Below are 17,387 nucleotides of genomic sequence, written 5' to 3' on the forward strand. Positions count from 1 at the left end.
ATGCAGCCAACGCTTAGATTTAACACAGATATAGTTATCATAGTACATTCTGCATATGATATAAAATATATCTGCAACTTCAGTGCTTAAATGTCAAATGAGGGTTGCCTAAAATTAAGCTGCAAGAGTATCAGTTAAACTAAGTTATTATTATTATATCATTATCTTCTTCTCCAGTTCTGATTTGTTTTTCTCTCTATTTGCATTTGCATTTAATTATTCATTTTCATGCCATCATTATGATCTCATCACAGTGAAACAGGGCCAAACACATCTCAGAAAACATCCAGAGCAAGACCTACATCCTCTGCTGATCTCCTTACGGCTTTTTCCACTCTTCCATCCATTTGCAAAACTCAGCAACAACCTCAGGTTCATCTCAGCTCAAAACTCTATGACAGAAACAGACAATTCAAATATGTTCTCCTCTTTCATAAATACTAGGTTTCCATTACTGTTAGTGCACCACACACACACACACACACACACACACACACACACACACACACACACACACACACACACACACACACACACACACACACACACACACACACACACACACACACACACACACACACACACACACACACACACACACACACACAGAGTCTGATGGACTACGTGGCATTCTGCACATACACTGTACACTCTAAAAGCAGGAGGAGGAGCGCTGTGTCAGGTCACAGCCCAGAAAACGTTACATTGTGCAATAATTCATGCATATACTATTTATTTCAACTTGTTTTTGCCCCAATATGTCTGCCGATCCCAAAACCACAGAGCTGAAGGGAAAACTCGCTGTTAAACCAGTGATAAAAAGAAATTGTTCTGTGTCTTTCTATTTGGAGAGATAATACCAGACTAAACAGTGAAGGGCTTAAGACATTATTCACATTTGAAGTCATTGTTATTTTTGTGGAAGCCTTAAAACTCCACTTTTCACTGAATAGGATGTTGATGCCTTTGGTAGACGTTAAAATGTCAGCGGTACAATGTGAAACAATGAGATTTAAACCTTTAAACTGAAATGTTGGACACTTGGCGGCAGGCTGTGAACACACTGAAAGCATAGATTAGCTTAGCAAAAGATTGAAAGCAGCGGAAAGAGCTAGCTTAGCTCCATCAGAAGCTTCAACAGTTAAGAAATATTGAGCATTTCTATTTCTTAATTGTAACTTAGAAATAGAGACATCCCTATAAAAAAGGCTTACTTGTGGTCTGCTCAGTAGTAAGCAATAGAGTTGCTTCCAAGCACATTATTGCAAAAAACAGGGAGTCTGTAAATCCACATAGTGTTGGTGAAAGGAAAGACAACTGAATCAACTAGTTTTTCCCTGCTCTACAAAGCAAAAAAGGCAACATCATTACAAGAATGTCTGTAATGTTTTACTCTGACAATAAGTAATGCTTATTTGACATGAATCTAGAGTACACATTCCACGTATCGTGCAATAGCGTTGCTTCTAAGCACGTCATTATTGCACTCTTGGAGAGACCCTGGCTAGCTGTAGCAGGTTTTTGCTAAGCTAATTGGCTGCTAGCTGTAGCATCATATTTAAAAGATCGACAATAGAGCAGCATCAATCATCTTATCTAACTGTTTGGCAGAAAGCAAATCATACTATTTCCCCACATTGTACAACATTTGCTTCAAATACAGAAGCTCACTGGTTAAAACTGTCACCTCTCAGTGCGAGCTGTATTGTAATTGTGCAAGTTCACCTCCAGTTTCCTTACCATGCTCCAGTGCCGCTCAGGCGGGCTGGAGTAAACTAACCTCAGCTTTAAATGTTAGTTTGTCCTTCTTCCTCCATATGCAGTTCAAAGTGGGTGAGATCCGGCCACAAGTGACCCTTAATTACTTTAACATGGGTATAAAAGTGAAAACAATAATTAGCGAGTAAAGTTAGGTAACAAAGTGGAAAGAATGTGACATTGGTACGAAGGTTTCACAATACAAAAGATACTGAGCGAAAACTATTTATTTCTGCCAAATTGTCTCTTGACTTACAACTTTGTGACTGGATGTAGGAAAGGTGCTTGAGAATGAACTATGAGACAGAAATAGAGACAACTGTGACTTTGATGGATATTGGCTACTATTTTTCAGATGCACTGCTCTTAAGTCCTGGCTGTCAGAATGAAGTGGTTATGTCACCACATGAATCAGACATTTATTTTGCGATGGCTCCCTCTGGAGGACGGTTATGGCTAGAAAGGATCCGTCTAGTGTAAAACTCTCGCCAGAGTTTGCAAGTCACGTGGCTGAATGTTTACGTTTGGCAGGCAGCCTTTCAGTTACGATCGTTAACATCAGTGGGCCACAACAAATGATGGTGAGAAGCTAAACTATCTATTAATTATGTAAATTACAGGGAGTGTGATTGTTGAAATAGGGTGTTAGCGGTCTTGCTGTTCAAAGAAGAATGACAACACTGTAGATCACCAACACTATGGTTTATTTTTTATTCACAGGGAAGTCAACGTTGTCGCAGTAAAAGTCCCGAGATAGGTCCTGGTGCAATACAATGTTCCCTTTCAGTGTTTTACTATTATGTCTGATGTTTCTCTATTAATATTGCTGCTGCATTAATGTGTATATTGCATCATGTTACTGCTTTAGGTGTGTTTCCGAGCCGCTCCAACGAGAGTTAACGAGAACGTGACGTCATATTTACACAAGACGGATCCTTTCTAGCCATAACCCTGGAGGACGCACACAGAACATTAAATAATCACTGCACTCTGGCCTTTGTTCTTACAGTAAGTCTAGATTTATAAATTGAATAGTAAAGCTAGCCTGAGCTGTTTTGTTAAGTTTAATCTTACTGCTATAAATAAAATGTTATTGGTGCAAAATGTCCTAGCTTCAGCTTCGTTTGAGCTAGTTTTACCCAGTTTAACAATCCCTCTGTGACATTAATTAGCAGTCGTCAACACAGGTAGTATTATCTTTTTTTGCGATTCACATAATGTCTATTAACCCTGCTGTTGTCTTCGGGTCAAATCTGACCGATTTACTATTTTCATCAATCATAACTTTTTTGTTTTACATTCGATTGCATTAAGGCTTTATGATATCCTTCACATTAAACATTTGAACATATAAAAGTGCTGATCACCACTTTCATTGAATTTTGGATGATTTAGTCAACTTTGTAACACCCATGGTGTTCCCGGACAAAAATGACTGCCATAAAGAAATGGAATTAGTAACCATCCGGATCAGATAAAACACACACACAAACACCCACACTCACACACACACACACACTTTCCCAAAGCTTCTAAATAATTACGAGCCATAGTGCTGTTACAAAATAAATACAACAGATGCACAGAGGTTGTTTAACACACACCAAGCAACATTAAATAACTACATGATATTATAAAATAAAAAGTACTTACCAGAGTTTTTCAAGATCAGATCCAGGTCAAGAAAATGCATAGAGGAAGTATGGTGCTGGCTCATTAGCCCTCTCACTCTTCTCAGAATGATCCTGTGCATTTTTACAGTTGAACTCCTATCCCCTTATAAACCAAAATAACAATAGCCCTTAATTAACAATAATCATTTTTAAAAACCTTAAATCTAATTTAGAGAGGACAACTAAAGTGTAAGGTTACTGTTTTAAACTAATTCCACCACTCTGTCTGCTGGCATTACAACAACAACAAAACAGAGAGAGATGGCAGGAAGGGGGGAGACAGTCTCACTGTGTTTTAGAGAGAACAATACAAGTGTAAGGTAACTGTTTTTAAATTCCATCCCCCTCTGTCTACTGATAAGCTGGCAGGAAGTGGGGAGGAGGACACACACACACACACACACACACACACACACACACACACACACACACACACACACACACACACACACACACACACACACACACACACACACACACACACACACACACACACACACACACACACACACACACACTAGATGGGTTCCCCACCCCTTATGTGCCCATCCCCCCACATGGATCACACCTGGCACACGCAATACATGTTCAGTGTCTATTCTTTGTATATGTACTGCAGTTATTCATGTATACCAGTAGTCTGATACAATATTTACAGTTTGAAAGGGTGTTAAATGAAATTTGGTGATGATTAATGGTTTTTGTGTTAATGTAATAGCAGTTAAAACAGGACCGGTCAAATTAAGGGGGGGAAAACGAAGACAATAGGAGGGTTAAATAATTACTGATGTCTCAGAAATAAGACAAATAAGACCACATGGACACAACGATTTCTGCTAGTCTCTTTAGTTTATTTATAGAAAGTGAAACGAAACAGGAACATTTACAGTAAGTAAGCCTCAAAGACAAAGCACAACAGTGTCTTACATTTTATCAGTCATAAATATTAATAAAAACACTTTTAAATCACATCATAAAAGTTGGCTACTGATTTATTTTTGGTCCAATAGACTGCATGCTGTAACAGATCTGAACAGATTTGAGGCAAAACATTTCATGTTGGTAAGGCTGCTTGAAACTATCCAATATTTGTTCATATTACTGATAACAAAAAAAGTAAATAATAAATCATAGATATGTTTTAAGATGTGATTCATGGAAAGTGAAGCTCAGTGCAGAGAGGAATGCAGATCTTGACAGACAGACCATGGGTTTAATAGGGCGGCTGTAAGGAGAAGCGTTTGAGTCACGCAGCGTAAAGCCAGTGACCGGAGAAGTAGCTCTCTGTGCTCAGGCCGACAGTCCCGCCACTCGCCTCCAGCCACACTTTGTCCCCCGCCCCGAGCCAGAGCAGCATGTCCCCTGCTGACATGTGCAGACCTCCCAGATAAACCTTGAAGCTGCGCAGCGCCACCTTGTTGTCACGGATCAGGTCTACATTTCCTGAACTGAGGAAGGATTTGCAGAGAAAGCTGAATTGATAAACACCGGGGATGACGCAGGTGAACTGGCCCGTCTCTGTGCTGTAGTGGACCTGTTTGTTGTAGATGACCTCTTGGAAACGGATGATTCTCTCTGAGGAAGGGCTGTACTCGCCCAGGCGGACGGAGAAGGCAGAGTTTGACAGTGAAGCATTGCTGGGAAGAGCTGGCAGCTGGTCTTTTTTGATGTTTGATGCTAATGGATCTGCAGAGGAACAAAAGTATCGATTACTCTGCTTACTTGGTGAAATACATTTATGACCTGCTGCTATGTTATGAATTATCCAGAGGTGAATTGAAACATAGCCCATGTATTCAAAACCTGTACTTAATTACCCTTTGGAGATACTTGAGTATTGCATTTATCTACTACTTAATACTTTTTAAAACGTTTGAATAAATTAACTGTTTATAATTTGTTGTAGTAATTAGTAGTTTTTTTGAAGATCATCTTATAAAACATGACACACAGTTCGGTTAAAGAAATCTCTCATAAAAACTTGAGGTTTCTTTGTTGTCTTTTAGAATAGCTAAAGAACAATTACACCTGGTACCAGATGATGCATTAAACAAGTATTTTCGGTAATTGGCCGTCTTTTTTAAATAAAAATGACAAAAAAAGAGGTAATTCACAGTGAGTCTCGTTTCTTTGCTGTGGCACCGTTGTTTCACAGGCAGCACATGCCACGGGATTTCCTTCCTTTCAAGCCGTTTTCTTTTATCAGTAAATAAAAATGTTCCGACTTCCAAACATTGGCTGATCTGGGGCTGATAATTCAGTTCAGCCATCAGAACTAAATTGAAAACGGCTGAGGATTTGTCTGTGCACAAGAATGTTTAACTCGACCTGGCCAAATGGTTTTAAATTGATCAGTCACGGATTGAATTGTTGAAATTTCAATGAAGATACTGAGGTTACGTTTTTTTTTTTTTTTAAATGTGTTGGGTAAATATGTGTTGTTTTCATTTATTTTGCCTTGATGAGTATTACAAAGTAAAAATAAACAAAATAGACTACCTCGTTGTCCTGGAGTCCCCTCACATCCTGAGGTTCCTGATGTGCCTGGGCAGACTTGGGTATTTGAGGTTCCTGGGAAACCTGGGGCTCTTGAGGTTCCTGATGTGTCTGGGGAGACTGGGGAACTTGAGGTTCCTGGGAAACCTGGGGCTCTTGAGGTTCCTGATGTGTCTGGGGAGACTGGGGAACTTGAGGTTCCTGGGAAACCTGGGGCTCTTGAGGTTCCTGATGTGCCTGGGGAGACTGGGGAACTTGAGGTTCCTGGGAAACCTGGGGCTCTTGAGGGTCCTGATGTGCCTGGGGAGACTGGGGTACTTGAGGTTCCTGATGTGTCTGGGGAGACTGGGGAACTTGAGGTTCCTGGGAAACCTGGGGCTCTTGAGGTTCCTGATGTGTCTGGGGAGACTGGGGAACTTGAGGTTCCTGGGAAACCTGGGGGTCTTGAGGTTCCTGATGTGCCTGGGGAGACTGGGGTACTTGAGGTTCCTGGGAAACCTGGGACTCTTGAGGTTCCTGATGTGCCTGGGGAGACTGGGGTACTTGAGGTTCCTGGGAAACCTGGGACCCTTGAGGTTCCTGATGTGCCTGGGGAGAATTTGGCTCTTGAGGTTCCTGGGGTACCCGGGGTTCCTGGGTTTCCTCTAGGTCGTTTACAGCCTGAACATCCAGACAATTTAGAAGTTAAACAAATATAACAGCATTAACATTTAAGGAGTTTTTTTTATTTATTTGCAAATATCAGTAAACCCTGAATGTTTTTAGTTTTTGGAGTAACACCTTCACCAAGATGTCAAAAAGTTAAGAACTACAGGTGTTGCTTGATCTGAATGTGAACTTTCATTTGGCTTCATTCTGCTCTAAAAATATGACTGCAACGTGTTAGTGCTTAAAACCAACCTCTTCTTCCCCGACACCTCTACAGTTATCACCCGGACCTGCAGGACCAAACACCACATATGAAGAAGGGTTAAGACAGTCAAGAAGAAGAAATAAAAACACCTGGTTAAAAGCGGAATGAAAAAATACAGTTAGGAGAAATGTCTTAATTCAGATTAGTAATTTGGACCCCGTCGTTGTTTCACCTGTGCACCTTTCCCTCCAGGCGGACAGGTTCAGGCGTCGGATGCTGGAGCAACGGACACGTCTGTTGCGGTTTGAGATGACGCTGAAGGCGTCGGTAGGGACAGACGAGATGCCGGTGTTATCGCAGATGATCCTGGATATGGTGGAGGTGGACAGAGCCGCTCTCTGAGCCGGGGAGAACACGCCCTGGTTCTCGTACCACAGCCTGATCATATCAAACAACAGACTACAGTCATTAGATCATGTGTTTGTGAAGCATTTATATTCATGATTGTGCATCTGGCATTTGATATAAATATATAACACCATTTATTATGTCAGACCCATTTTTTTTTATATATGTATACATTTTGAAAATCTAATGCTCAACATAGGCATGAATGTAAGTACATGTACAATTTAACAGTTCATCAACAAAACAAAAATACTGTAACCTGTGACACTATATAAATGTAGATTGTTAGAAATCAGAACTAAATGTGATTCACATGTTATTATCTACATGGACACTGACCTGTCCCCCTGGCGGATCCTCTGGAACTGTGATGCGATGAGGCAGGCGAACAGAGGCCCCACACGGCCGCCACGTACAAACGGCTCCGCCACGCCTCCCATCCAGACGTCGATGTTGGCGGGGGTCCCGTAGAGCTGAAGCAGCCTACGGGCCAGGCCGGCGTTGTTCAAGACCCGAGCGAGCTCTGCCTGGTTCCCTGGCTGAGACAGGCCACAGAACTTGCGCCAGGCGTTGTAGCCTAGAGGAGAAAACATTGGGTAAGCAAATAGTGGATGAGGACAATAAGAAAGAAAGAAACATCAGAGAAGGATGATATTCAAAGTGAGGGATGTACCAGGCAAGCCGTGGTCACGCCCCCTCTCCATGTTGAGGGAACCGAGATCCAAAGCCAGATGCATCACAAACTGGAACAAGCGCTCCCTCAGAGCGTCCACCATCATGTGATCCTGAGTGTTCAGCTTAGCAGGACTACCAACCAGACCACGGAGCAGGGGGTCAATGCCCCCTGGAGATATTTAAATAGAAGTTAGGGTGACAGATTGACAGATTTGAGAAGCTGAAAACAGCATTCTCTGCCATTATTGCATGAAAAAGTACTTTAGCAGTAAATTGAATGTTATTTTCCAGTCCTTCGACACTTTTTTTGGTTGACTTATAGTTGCATTTCTATTTGATATGTTACTTCACTGCTCTCTGTAAAACTCACCCTCGAAGACGACCCTCCAGGGGGTGAAGAAGGCCTCGAACAAAGGCACGCTGGGTAACCGGTTGTTCTCCCTGTAGTTATCATCCAGACGGGATATGACTGGCTGGATGGCCAAGTGGGCGAAGCGGTAAGCTGCTGTAGCGAAGACGTTAGCGATGCTGGGGTCCACGTTAGCATTGTAGCCGGGGTAACGGCCAAGCTGTCTACGCATTGCATCAGGACCCACAATGTGAGGCAGATAGTCCCTGAACACAAACAACTGGGAGAGACAGAGGTCGATCTTCAGTAAAACATGTTGTAAGGATGGGAATATATAATCATGAGTGACCCTCAGGTTTTGCTACCTGTGTGTAAGCCCCCATGATTTTGCGGGCCTCCTGGTAGAGCGTCTCGCTGTCCCACTGCGGGTTTATTCTCTTCAGCTGCCGGGCCAGGCGGTTGTGCTCACGCATGAACAGAGTGTGAATAGATGTGAGAGCAATGTTCTCGTCCACGCGGACGTCACCTTACAGACAGAAATGTACCCATTAGATAGTTGAGGAGTTTATGTCCTTTAAAAATAGTGGCTTTATAAATGATTCATCATGTCCTAATAGTTTCACACATGGGCATGAAGAGGTTAAAAAAGGGAACATTTGCTTATTTACCTCCACTATAAATTACTTTATATTTTTCTTAGCTCAGTTATTATATCTTTAATATAGTGAAAAAAATCTATGTTATTTTTCTTTCATAATATAAATTATTTAAATGCACACATGATGCAATGTTGTAGTGAATATTTTATTTTATTAAGTCTTCAAGATACTTATATAGTATATTTATATGTACTTACTTATATGAACACATATAAATATATAATTACAAGATAAGACACACCTCTGCATTAGAATATACATATTGAAAAAATGATTCACAAGATATTTGCGTTCACACCTGCCTTGTATAGTCCGGTTGAATCGAACCCTGGTGCGTTTAGCCGCTTGGTGCGGTTCATTTGGGTCGGTTTGAACACAGTCCGAGACCTCTTAAGTGAACTAAACAACCGGACTCTGGTCCGCTAAAATAGGTGGTCTCGGAGCGCTTGCTTGCGAACTCTGGAGCGGTTCATTGCTGGTGTGAACGCAGTCCGCACCAAAACATAGGAAGCGCAGTATTTACGTGTCACAAGAACGCGGATATCTTCAAAAATCTTTACCGAAAGAGTCTTTCAAGACATTCGCGGTTGTTTAGTTAAAGAGTAAAGCAGAATTAAGTGTTGAACAGTGTCGTCGTGTAAAGTAAACATTCTCCGTCATCTACATAAAAGTAAGAACACCTTTCGTCGGTGAAACGCCCCTCCTTACTGCAGAACGTCTCTCATGGATAATGTGCAGCAGCGCGGTCATTATGGGGAAAAGAACACCTTCATGCCAATCTAGATCCCTCCGCCTCGCGTTGGGCTCCTGATCAGCCTGTCGGTGTTCTTTTCCTCATAATGACCAAGTCGCTGCACATTATCCCGCTTATTACATGGCCACATTCTCAACAAAGTAACGACATGACTCCCAATATTAATTGAAATGCTTTTGTGGATTTAGAAAATGATTTTATTGATTTAAAAAATAGTTGTATGTATTGATTTAAATTGACATGCATCCGCTAAGAAAAATAGTCAGTTTTTACTGTTTGAACTAACGTAGCAACGGCAGGAACTGCTTCGATAGCGTTTTTGAGGAGCTTTTTGATTACAGATTTGAAAACATCGTTGCTTGCTTTAAAAGTAGCACAATTCATTATGTCAAACATTGGAAAGTATCTAGATATCCCTGCCCTAATGCCAAAGTAACTGGCAACTGAATATGTGTCGCCGTCTGATGTCTATGTCTGGACCGCTGCGTAAAAAGGAGGGTTTCTGCCCGTTACTTCTCCGCTGTTTTCTTGTCTCTCTTGTCTTGTCAGTTAGAAAAGCAAACTGCACGCAGTTTACTTTTCAGCCAAACTGTATACAGTTAAATCGAACAGACTTCTTTGTGCAGATGTGAGCGTCCTTAACAACGGTCAATAAATCCTTGACAGCGGTCTGTCTGTTCTGAATTGACCAATCAGAATCGAGTATTCAACAAAGCCATGTAATAATGTTTTTTAACGAACGTTGTCTGATTATATAACCATATGCGCGGGCCGCTAGTATCTGTTGATCTCCAGATTAACAGCAGCATGAGAATAACCTGCCGAAAGTGCCGATTCTCCATGGCGGAGGCTCCGGTAGAAATTGCCGGGATTTGCGTTTTTACCCCCTTAATGTCTGACCAATGGTTGAACAGCATTTCCGAGCACATGACTTGTGTTTAAAGTTTATAGTCCGTTTGAGTTTTGCCCGTGTGAATGCAAACCGAACCTTCTGAAAAATGAAACAATGTAACAAACTGTCCTCTGGTGCGCACCAGAAAGCGGAATATATCACCTTAATGTGGTTGTATATGGAAAAGTGTCAACCAAGCTATTATAGTGTAGCTATTAAGCAATTACAATTTCACCTTTAGAGCAATTAGTGACAGGAAGAGACTTACCTGCGAGGAAACAGGGCACCTCTCTGGCGGTGGTGTCGTTGGTGACCCTCTTGCGAGTTGCGCACATATTCGCCTGCAGAGGGTCGAAGGGCAGCAGCTCACGTCTGTTGTCTCTGAACTCGGTGTTAACGCGTAGCAAACCGCCGTCACTGTCGAGATCTCGGAGAGACTTGGCTAGCTGCTCCTCAGAGCCGTATACCTGGCCCAGATCCAGGAAGGCCGTCAGCGCGTTGATCTGCTCTCTCTTGTTAGGTTCCCCGCCAAAATTGAAGGCGGAGTATCCTGAACCGCAAACAGGGGCCGATCTGAACGCAGGGATGCAGCTGTTTCGGCCGGTGGGCAAGCGGGGGTCGCCGGGAGGAATCTGATTGTAGGAAAGAGTCCAAGAGTTATGGTGGGAAGATTTTAAGTGAAAACAACATGTATATATTTATTTTTGAGCATTCAAACCAACCGGGATGGGTATGCATGGCTCGATTTTCTCACAGCTCTCGTCACAGTTGATGCCGTTGCTGAAGGAGCGGATGCTGGGGGAGAATGGCGTGAAGGTGAGATCGTGGTCGTTCCATTGACCAAACATGGTCACCATGTGAGTGTATTCTCGGTCGTTGACCACGCCTGCGTCTGTTGTGCTCAGAATGTTGTTGGACACCTGTCGCACCTGAAGGTGGAGGACAACTTGGTTTTAATTTAAATCTGCATTTACGTATATTAATCAAGGTGAGTGTTTGCGATTTGAGTTCGTACCAGTGGGAGCAAGAAGTTGTTGAATCTTCGAGTTCTGTCCCAGCCCTTCGGTTGGGAGATGGCGTCGTCATACTCAGCAGGAAGCCAGCGGGCGAAAGGGGTGTTGGAGGATCCAAGGCGCGGGTTTTTTCTAAAAGCAAACAGAAAACGGTCATGTTTGGAAACGCTGCTTGAGAAATCCTAGGTTTACACATCTCTTGTGGTGTATGGCTCAAGATGTTTAGGTGTATTTCAAAAGAATTTCCTCTTAAAATGTAAGCCACAATTGTTCTAGTAGACCTTGCAAGTTTCCACTAAATCAAAACAGATTGTTTTTTGGAATGAATATACAAATGAAAGACAATTTCTTTTTACATACATTGACAATGTATTTTTGTCCAATATGGTGTTTGAGAAGTCAAAATAAATGAAAATGCTTCTTAGATTAAAAAGTGCATTTTTTATAAAAACATTTATGTTTCTCTTACATGTTGTTGCAGACGCTGTTGGCTGTGCGATACGTGTTGAGGTTTGGTGTTGTGCGGCATGAAGGAAAAGTGACTTGACTTGCACATCCAGTTATGTTTGACAGCTTATTCAGGTCCTCTTCAGAGAGCAAATCTGTACAAAATATATATTTAATAGAGTCACATGTCTGGTTCATAATTGCAGCCTTGAAATGCTCCGTGCCTATATTACAAAATGGTAAACCTCAGAAACCAGGAAAAGTTGTGAGAAAACAATGTGATCTCTGTGTGTGTCTGCAGGTGCTCTCTTTGTTTGGTGCCACATGTCTGACCTGTCACGTTGAGTGAGCGTTTGTGCACATGATGCACCCTCTCCTGTAGCAGACGGAGGGTTTGTGCCATGTAGTCTGCAGATCTCACAGCTGAGCGCGTTCTACCGCGAGGCTGCTTCAGCAGGCGGAGAGCATCGTGAGGACGCACCACCTCTTTACGGACCCGTCTCAGACTCCTGGAGGAGAAAAAGTCACAAAATCAAACAATGAATTTAAATTATGTTATTTTTTGGGAGAATCCGTAACTTTTTCCATACATTTGTCTGAAATAATGCAATAAATGGCTTGCATGCAAATTAAAAACTCTTTAGTGTACATGATCGCAGAATTATATTAAAATATAAATGACTATTTTAAAATGAACTCACTCTTCTCTTGAGTACTTGTAGGCATCGTCAACAATTTTCTTTGCCTCCTCAAAACAGGTTTGAAGAAGAGGGCTGCCGAGTTGTTCCCCTGCGAAGAACACATTTGTCAAATATCGCAATCATTTGGAATTAGCCAGTAATGTTACACAAATGGAGAAATGAAACAGTGAATTTGATGTAGCTTACCTGCTGGTTTGGAGTGAGCAGGAATCAGGCATACGCCCAGCACAAGAAGGGCAGAGAGAAGCATCTCTAATAAAAAATAAGAAAAAGTCAATACAAAAACTAAATCTAAGGTTGGTTGTGAAAAGCTATGTTTTAGCAAAATGTTACCCCAAAATATCAAAACATCCCAATAAAACACAAATGTTCTTACCTGTGTCTGTGAAGACTCCTTTGAAGATATGAGTTGCTCTTGAAAATGTGGAGTGTGTGATGCTCTCTCCTTCTTATACTCAGCGTGAGGCCTCGATGCCTCGCCCCTGAGATGATTAAGTGAAGATAATGTCCGTAAAATGCAGTTCCTTCTTCCTTCTCTCCGTGCTGCAGCAAACCCTTCACCCTTATCAGTTATTGTTTCTGGTCAACTTAAGGCAAGGCAAGGCAATGTATTTGTATAACCCAATTCAAAGAGCTTTAAAGGATCAAACAGATAAAAACATAATACATTTGTATACGGTCAAAGTGAGAATAAACACATAAACACACAATTAAAAGAAAGAAAACCATGTTTAACAGTTCAAAAAATAGAACATTAAAAAGCCATGTTAAGAAGAAATGTTTTTAGACCTGATTTCAATTATTCTAAAGTGCTAGCCATTCTCAGATGTTCTGGGAGTTTGTTCCATGCATTAGGAGCTTAAATGCAGAAAGCTGCTTCCCCACGCTTTGATCTCACAAATGGAACAGTGAGCCGGCCTGCACCTGAAGACCTGAGGGGTCTGCTGGGTTCGTACCGCTGAAAGAGGTCCTTGATATATTTGGGTTCTAGCCCGTTTAGTGCTTTATATGTGTGCAATAAAATCTTAAAATCAATTCTATCACTCACTGGAAGCCAATGCAGCTATCTCAGCACTGGAGTAATGTGATCTTTTTTTCTTTGTCCGGTTTAACACTCTGGCAGCAGCATTTTTATTTAGTTGGAGTTGACGGAGTGATTCTTGTGTGATGCCTGTGAAGATGCTGTTGCAGTAGTCAAGCTTGCTAAAAACAAATGCATGGACCATTTTTTCAAGGTCCTGCATGGACATAAGGTCTTTAATACGCGAGATATTTTTTAGATGGTACTAGGCTGATTTGTTGATTGCTTTGATGTGGCTGTTAAAATTGAGGTCAGTCTAAAATGATACCTAGGTTTCTTGATTGACTTTTGGGTTTGAGTGATAGTGATTCCAGGTCTGCAGTGACTTTAACTCTCTCTTCTTTGGTTCCAAAAACAATTACTTCGTTTTTTTTCGTATTGAGCTGTAAGAAATTACGGCACATCCAGTCATGTATTTGTTTTAGACATGTGATCAATAAATCAGTACGACAGTATTCATCTATAGAAACTGATATGTAGATTTGGGTGTCATCCGCGTAATTATGATATGAAATGTTGTTATTTTTAATTATTTGAGTAAGTGGCAGCATGTATACAAGTTGAATAGAAGAAGCCCGAGGAACTTACTGTATGTGAAAACTGTAATGTTTAATAAGTAATTGCATTATATTATACTACCATTTACAGTATTTTAAGTGGGAAGATAAGTAAGTAAGCTGTTAAACACATTATTTTCATCATTTTTTGTTTTTAAAGCATTTTTATACCATTGAAAAAAAAAGTCTACTTTTTGACATTCTGTGGATACATTTTTTTATTTTTTTATTTGGATCCAGTCTTTTTTTTTATTTCAGGAGAAATATTTTGTATCCCAAATGTTGGAAAAAACACTTTTTTTTAACATATTTTTGATAGCCAACAGTAAACATATTAGCAGCACTTTGACAGTTTTCTTTATATTGCTTGTTTACTGATGTTGCCATTTTGTGGCTGATGGCCCTCAGTGTTACCACACATAAACTGACTTGATGTCTCGGAGCCTTTAAAAAGAGGAAGGGATGAATCGACAGAAAGATAACTAATTGCAATCAATTTTTTAGTAGTTGCAGTAAGTAATTTTCCATTCAAAATATTCACACAGAGGATCGGAGGTAAATATTTTGTTTGTGTGAGACGTTGGGTAATGTTCACCTTTCAACTGTATGTGTTGGGTTGTGTGAGAAGCCACAAGATTGCTATAGGTACAAAAGCCCTTTCATAGTTGTCACTCAAAACTTTAAAAACAAAAAACAAATGCTGGAGAAAGCCGTCGACCCGTGAAGAGACATTGCTGAACAATGACTTACTCACTGTCACTGATTAATGTGATTTGCAGGGTGTTATATCGGGAACTATTTTAGTCCAAAACACATTTAAAAATCTTTAAAATGTTTCTATTCTAAAAACCTAATTTTATTTAAAGAAATATTTCACTTTGTATGGCCGTCAGTTGCTACAGCATGACTGAAGTTGTAGGTCCATACAAAAAACTCAAATTTCAGTTTTCAATTTCAACCCAACATGTTATTTTATCCGACATTTGAGTTGTCATAATTAGAATAAAAATGGACAGATACCTTATAACAAAAATATTGTTTGATCCTTAAATAAACGTATGTGGCAAATTGAATAAAAAATTCCCTAATTTAATAACAATGGGACATTTCATAACAATGGGACATTTCATAACAATGGGACGTACAAACCCGGAAAGATTATTAAAAAAATGTTTTAGTAATGTTTAGTTCCTCTATGTTTATCTGGAGCTCCCAGCTTCCGCGTTGGCAAAAGTCGGCCCCCTGCCAGAAAATGATTTGAAATAAAACTGTTTATCGATTACTAATGCCTCCTTTTTATTTGTCCGTTTACATTCTGTGTCACAATAATATAATGTGAATCAAAATGTATTTATTGGCAAGTCTTTCCAGGCAAATATTAATGTTCATTTAATTAATTACTCTATAAAATGTTGATCAATTGATAGATTTATCTTTGCACATCATGAATGAGCGTCATTCCCCCCCCCCCCCCCCCCTTACTTTATAACGTTAAGGCAATGTGAAATAAACAATAAAAATAGTCTTACCATGCAGGAGAAATAATATTTAAAACCCTTTAATTTCATACATTTCAATGAGAATTACATTTTAATGCTTTTTTACCAAAGTAAAGGGTCCCTTTTCTCTCAGAACATCATTGTGTTTGCAACATGCGCCACAGAGTTGCTCTAATCATTAACAGTTCCCTCTTTGGAGGAAGTAAAAAAGCAGAAATGTACAGCAATGGCTGAAACGCTATTAGTCAACCTGGGGGTGTGTTCAAGACCAAAGGGTGCTGTTGGGAAATCCAGCTTTTATAATCAAGCAAAGATTCTGATCTGTCATGGAAAGAATATCGTAACTCAAATTGACAAAAGGCCAGGTTATGTGTAGTTCATAATTTAGTGAGTTGCAGCTTCAACAATGCCCCACAGTTTTCTTGGTTAATTCAGTGTAATTCCCCTAATCCAGGAAGCAGAGCCGCTCAGGAAAAGGCAACGAGTCATGAGTCATTTATGATAACAATAACAAAGTTAAATAATACAAACCTCACCTTTACTAAGAACATAATAAGGATGCATTGTATTTTGTACCGGAGCAGTAAATGATAGGTGTCTTTTTAACCAGACCGATTACGTTAAAAGGAATTTCCACTTGCAGAAAAAACCTATTGCATATGAAAAGCAAGAACATAACTGCAGAAGCTTATGTGTTCAACCATGCGCAAGACTGAGGGCTTATTAACATAGATGCAATTAGCACAAAACAAAGAAATATGAAATAGTAGCTGTTCTTGACATATAAGATAAATGCAGCTTTCTCATTTTGAAGACATCCTGTCCAAAAACAATCCATGTTATCAAATATCAGCATCAGTGTGTACAGTCGAGAAAAGTTTCAGTTTAACTATAAACAAAATGCACCTTATTATGATCAGCTGTTTGTTATATGCACGACATCTCATAAGCTTATGAAAGCATTAAGACATATTAAAGCCTTTCTTTTTATGACTCAAAATAAACAGCAGCCAGTTCATTGTATTTGACCCGAGTGTAAGGTTAGCAACTGCGTGAGTTTAGTTTGGTAATTTCTTGCTAAACTTAAAGCCAGATTGAGGAACACAAGGCCAAATGTTGGTTTTCTCTCTATGTTCATTTCCTTTTTTCACAGACAGATTAATTAAGTTCAGTGAGGAATAAGCTTTACTGTATGTTTAAAATATAAAATTTTACTAAAAAAGGATGACATATCTTGACTTTAACTTGCCCACTTCACCACTGTGTCGATTATGTGGATAAACACAATGTAGTGAGGTCTTATAGTAGATATATGCATTTCAGATTGGTTTATATATTGTGCGTAATTCAGCAAATAGATAACTAGGCTTGAGTATTTCCTTGTTGTTGGTGTATTATTTTTAGTAATAATTAACCTGGACCTTGTTCTTAAACGCGTAGTTTCTGTCTCAAATTCAGAGCCTGCAGGCAACCGAAAAAATTAGCAAAATGCCAAAGCCATTACACAAGCTAAGCAGACACAAAGAAAAGGTACCAGGTGGGAAAGTTAGAAGGACGATAGGAACAAAATGC

General features: G+C 40.2%; 1 protein-coding gene and 1 long non-coding RNA gene across 4 annotated transcripts; one reads left to right on the top strand and one right to left on the bottom strand.

Moving 5' to 3' along the window:
• The first annotated feature begins 429 nt into the window (after nucleotides 1-429).
• On the top strand, nucleotides 430-7,172 carry LOC307025211. Of its 2 annotated transcripts, XR_013804118.1 has the most exons (4): nucleotides 430-2,339; nucleotides 2,479-2,766; nucleotides 6,853-6,957; nucleotides 7,033-7,171. It is a non-coding gene; the product is annotated as an uncharacterized lncRNA (long non-coding RNA). The 2 variants fall into 2 exon arrangements; XR_013804117.1 differs by lacking the exon at nucleotides 6,853-6,957 and having other exon boundaries at nucleotides 7,033-7,172.
• Nucleotides 4,974-13,141, bottom strand: LOC307025209 (eosinophil peroxidase-like). Of its 2 annotated transcripts, XM_079659836.1 has the most exons (16): nucleotides 13,055-13,139; nucleotides 12,865-12,930; nucleotides 12,679-12,766; nucleotides 12,311-12,486; nucleotides 12,000-12,132; nucleotides 11,533-11,662; nucleotides 11,240-11,446; nucleotides 10,786-11,149; nucleotides 8,578-8,738; nucleotides 8,234-8,492; nucleotides 7,862-8,032; nucleotides 7,528-7,765; nucleotides 7,013-7,218; nucleotides 6,828-6,865; nucleotides 5,931-6,587; nucleotides 4,974-5,117 (listed from the first exon to the last, which is right to left on the bottom strand). In XM_079659836.1, the coding sequence occupies exons 2-16, from the start codon at nucleotides 12,926-12,928 to the stop codon at nucleotides 5,109-5,111; spliced, it is 2,901 nt and encodes a 966-aa protein (XP_079515962.1). In that variant the 5' UTR covers nucleotides 12,929-12,930; nucleotides 13,055-13,139; the 3' UTR covers nucleotides 4,974-5,108. The 2 variants fall into 2 exon arrangements, with proteins under 2 accessions (XP_079515962.1, XP_079515963.1); XM_079659837.1 differs by having other exon boundaries at nucleotides 12,865-13,141.
• Nucleotides 13,142-17,387: the final 4,246 nt, after the last annotated feature.

Source organism: Notothenia rossii, assembly GCF_949606895.1.
Source record: "Notothenia rossii genome assembly, chromosome: 11".
NCBI lineage: Eukaryota > Metazoa > Chordata > Actinopteri > Perciformes > Nototheniidae > Notothenia > Notothenia rossii.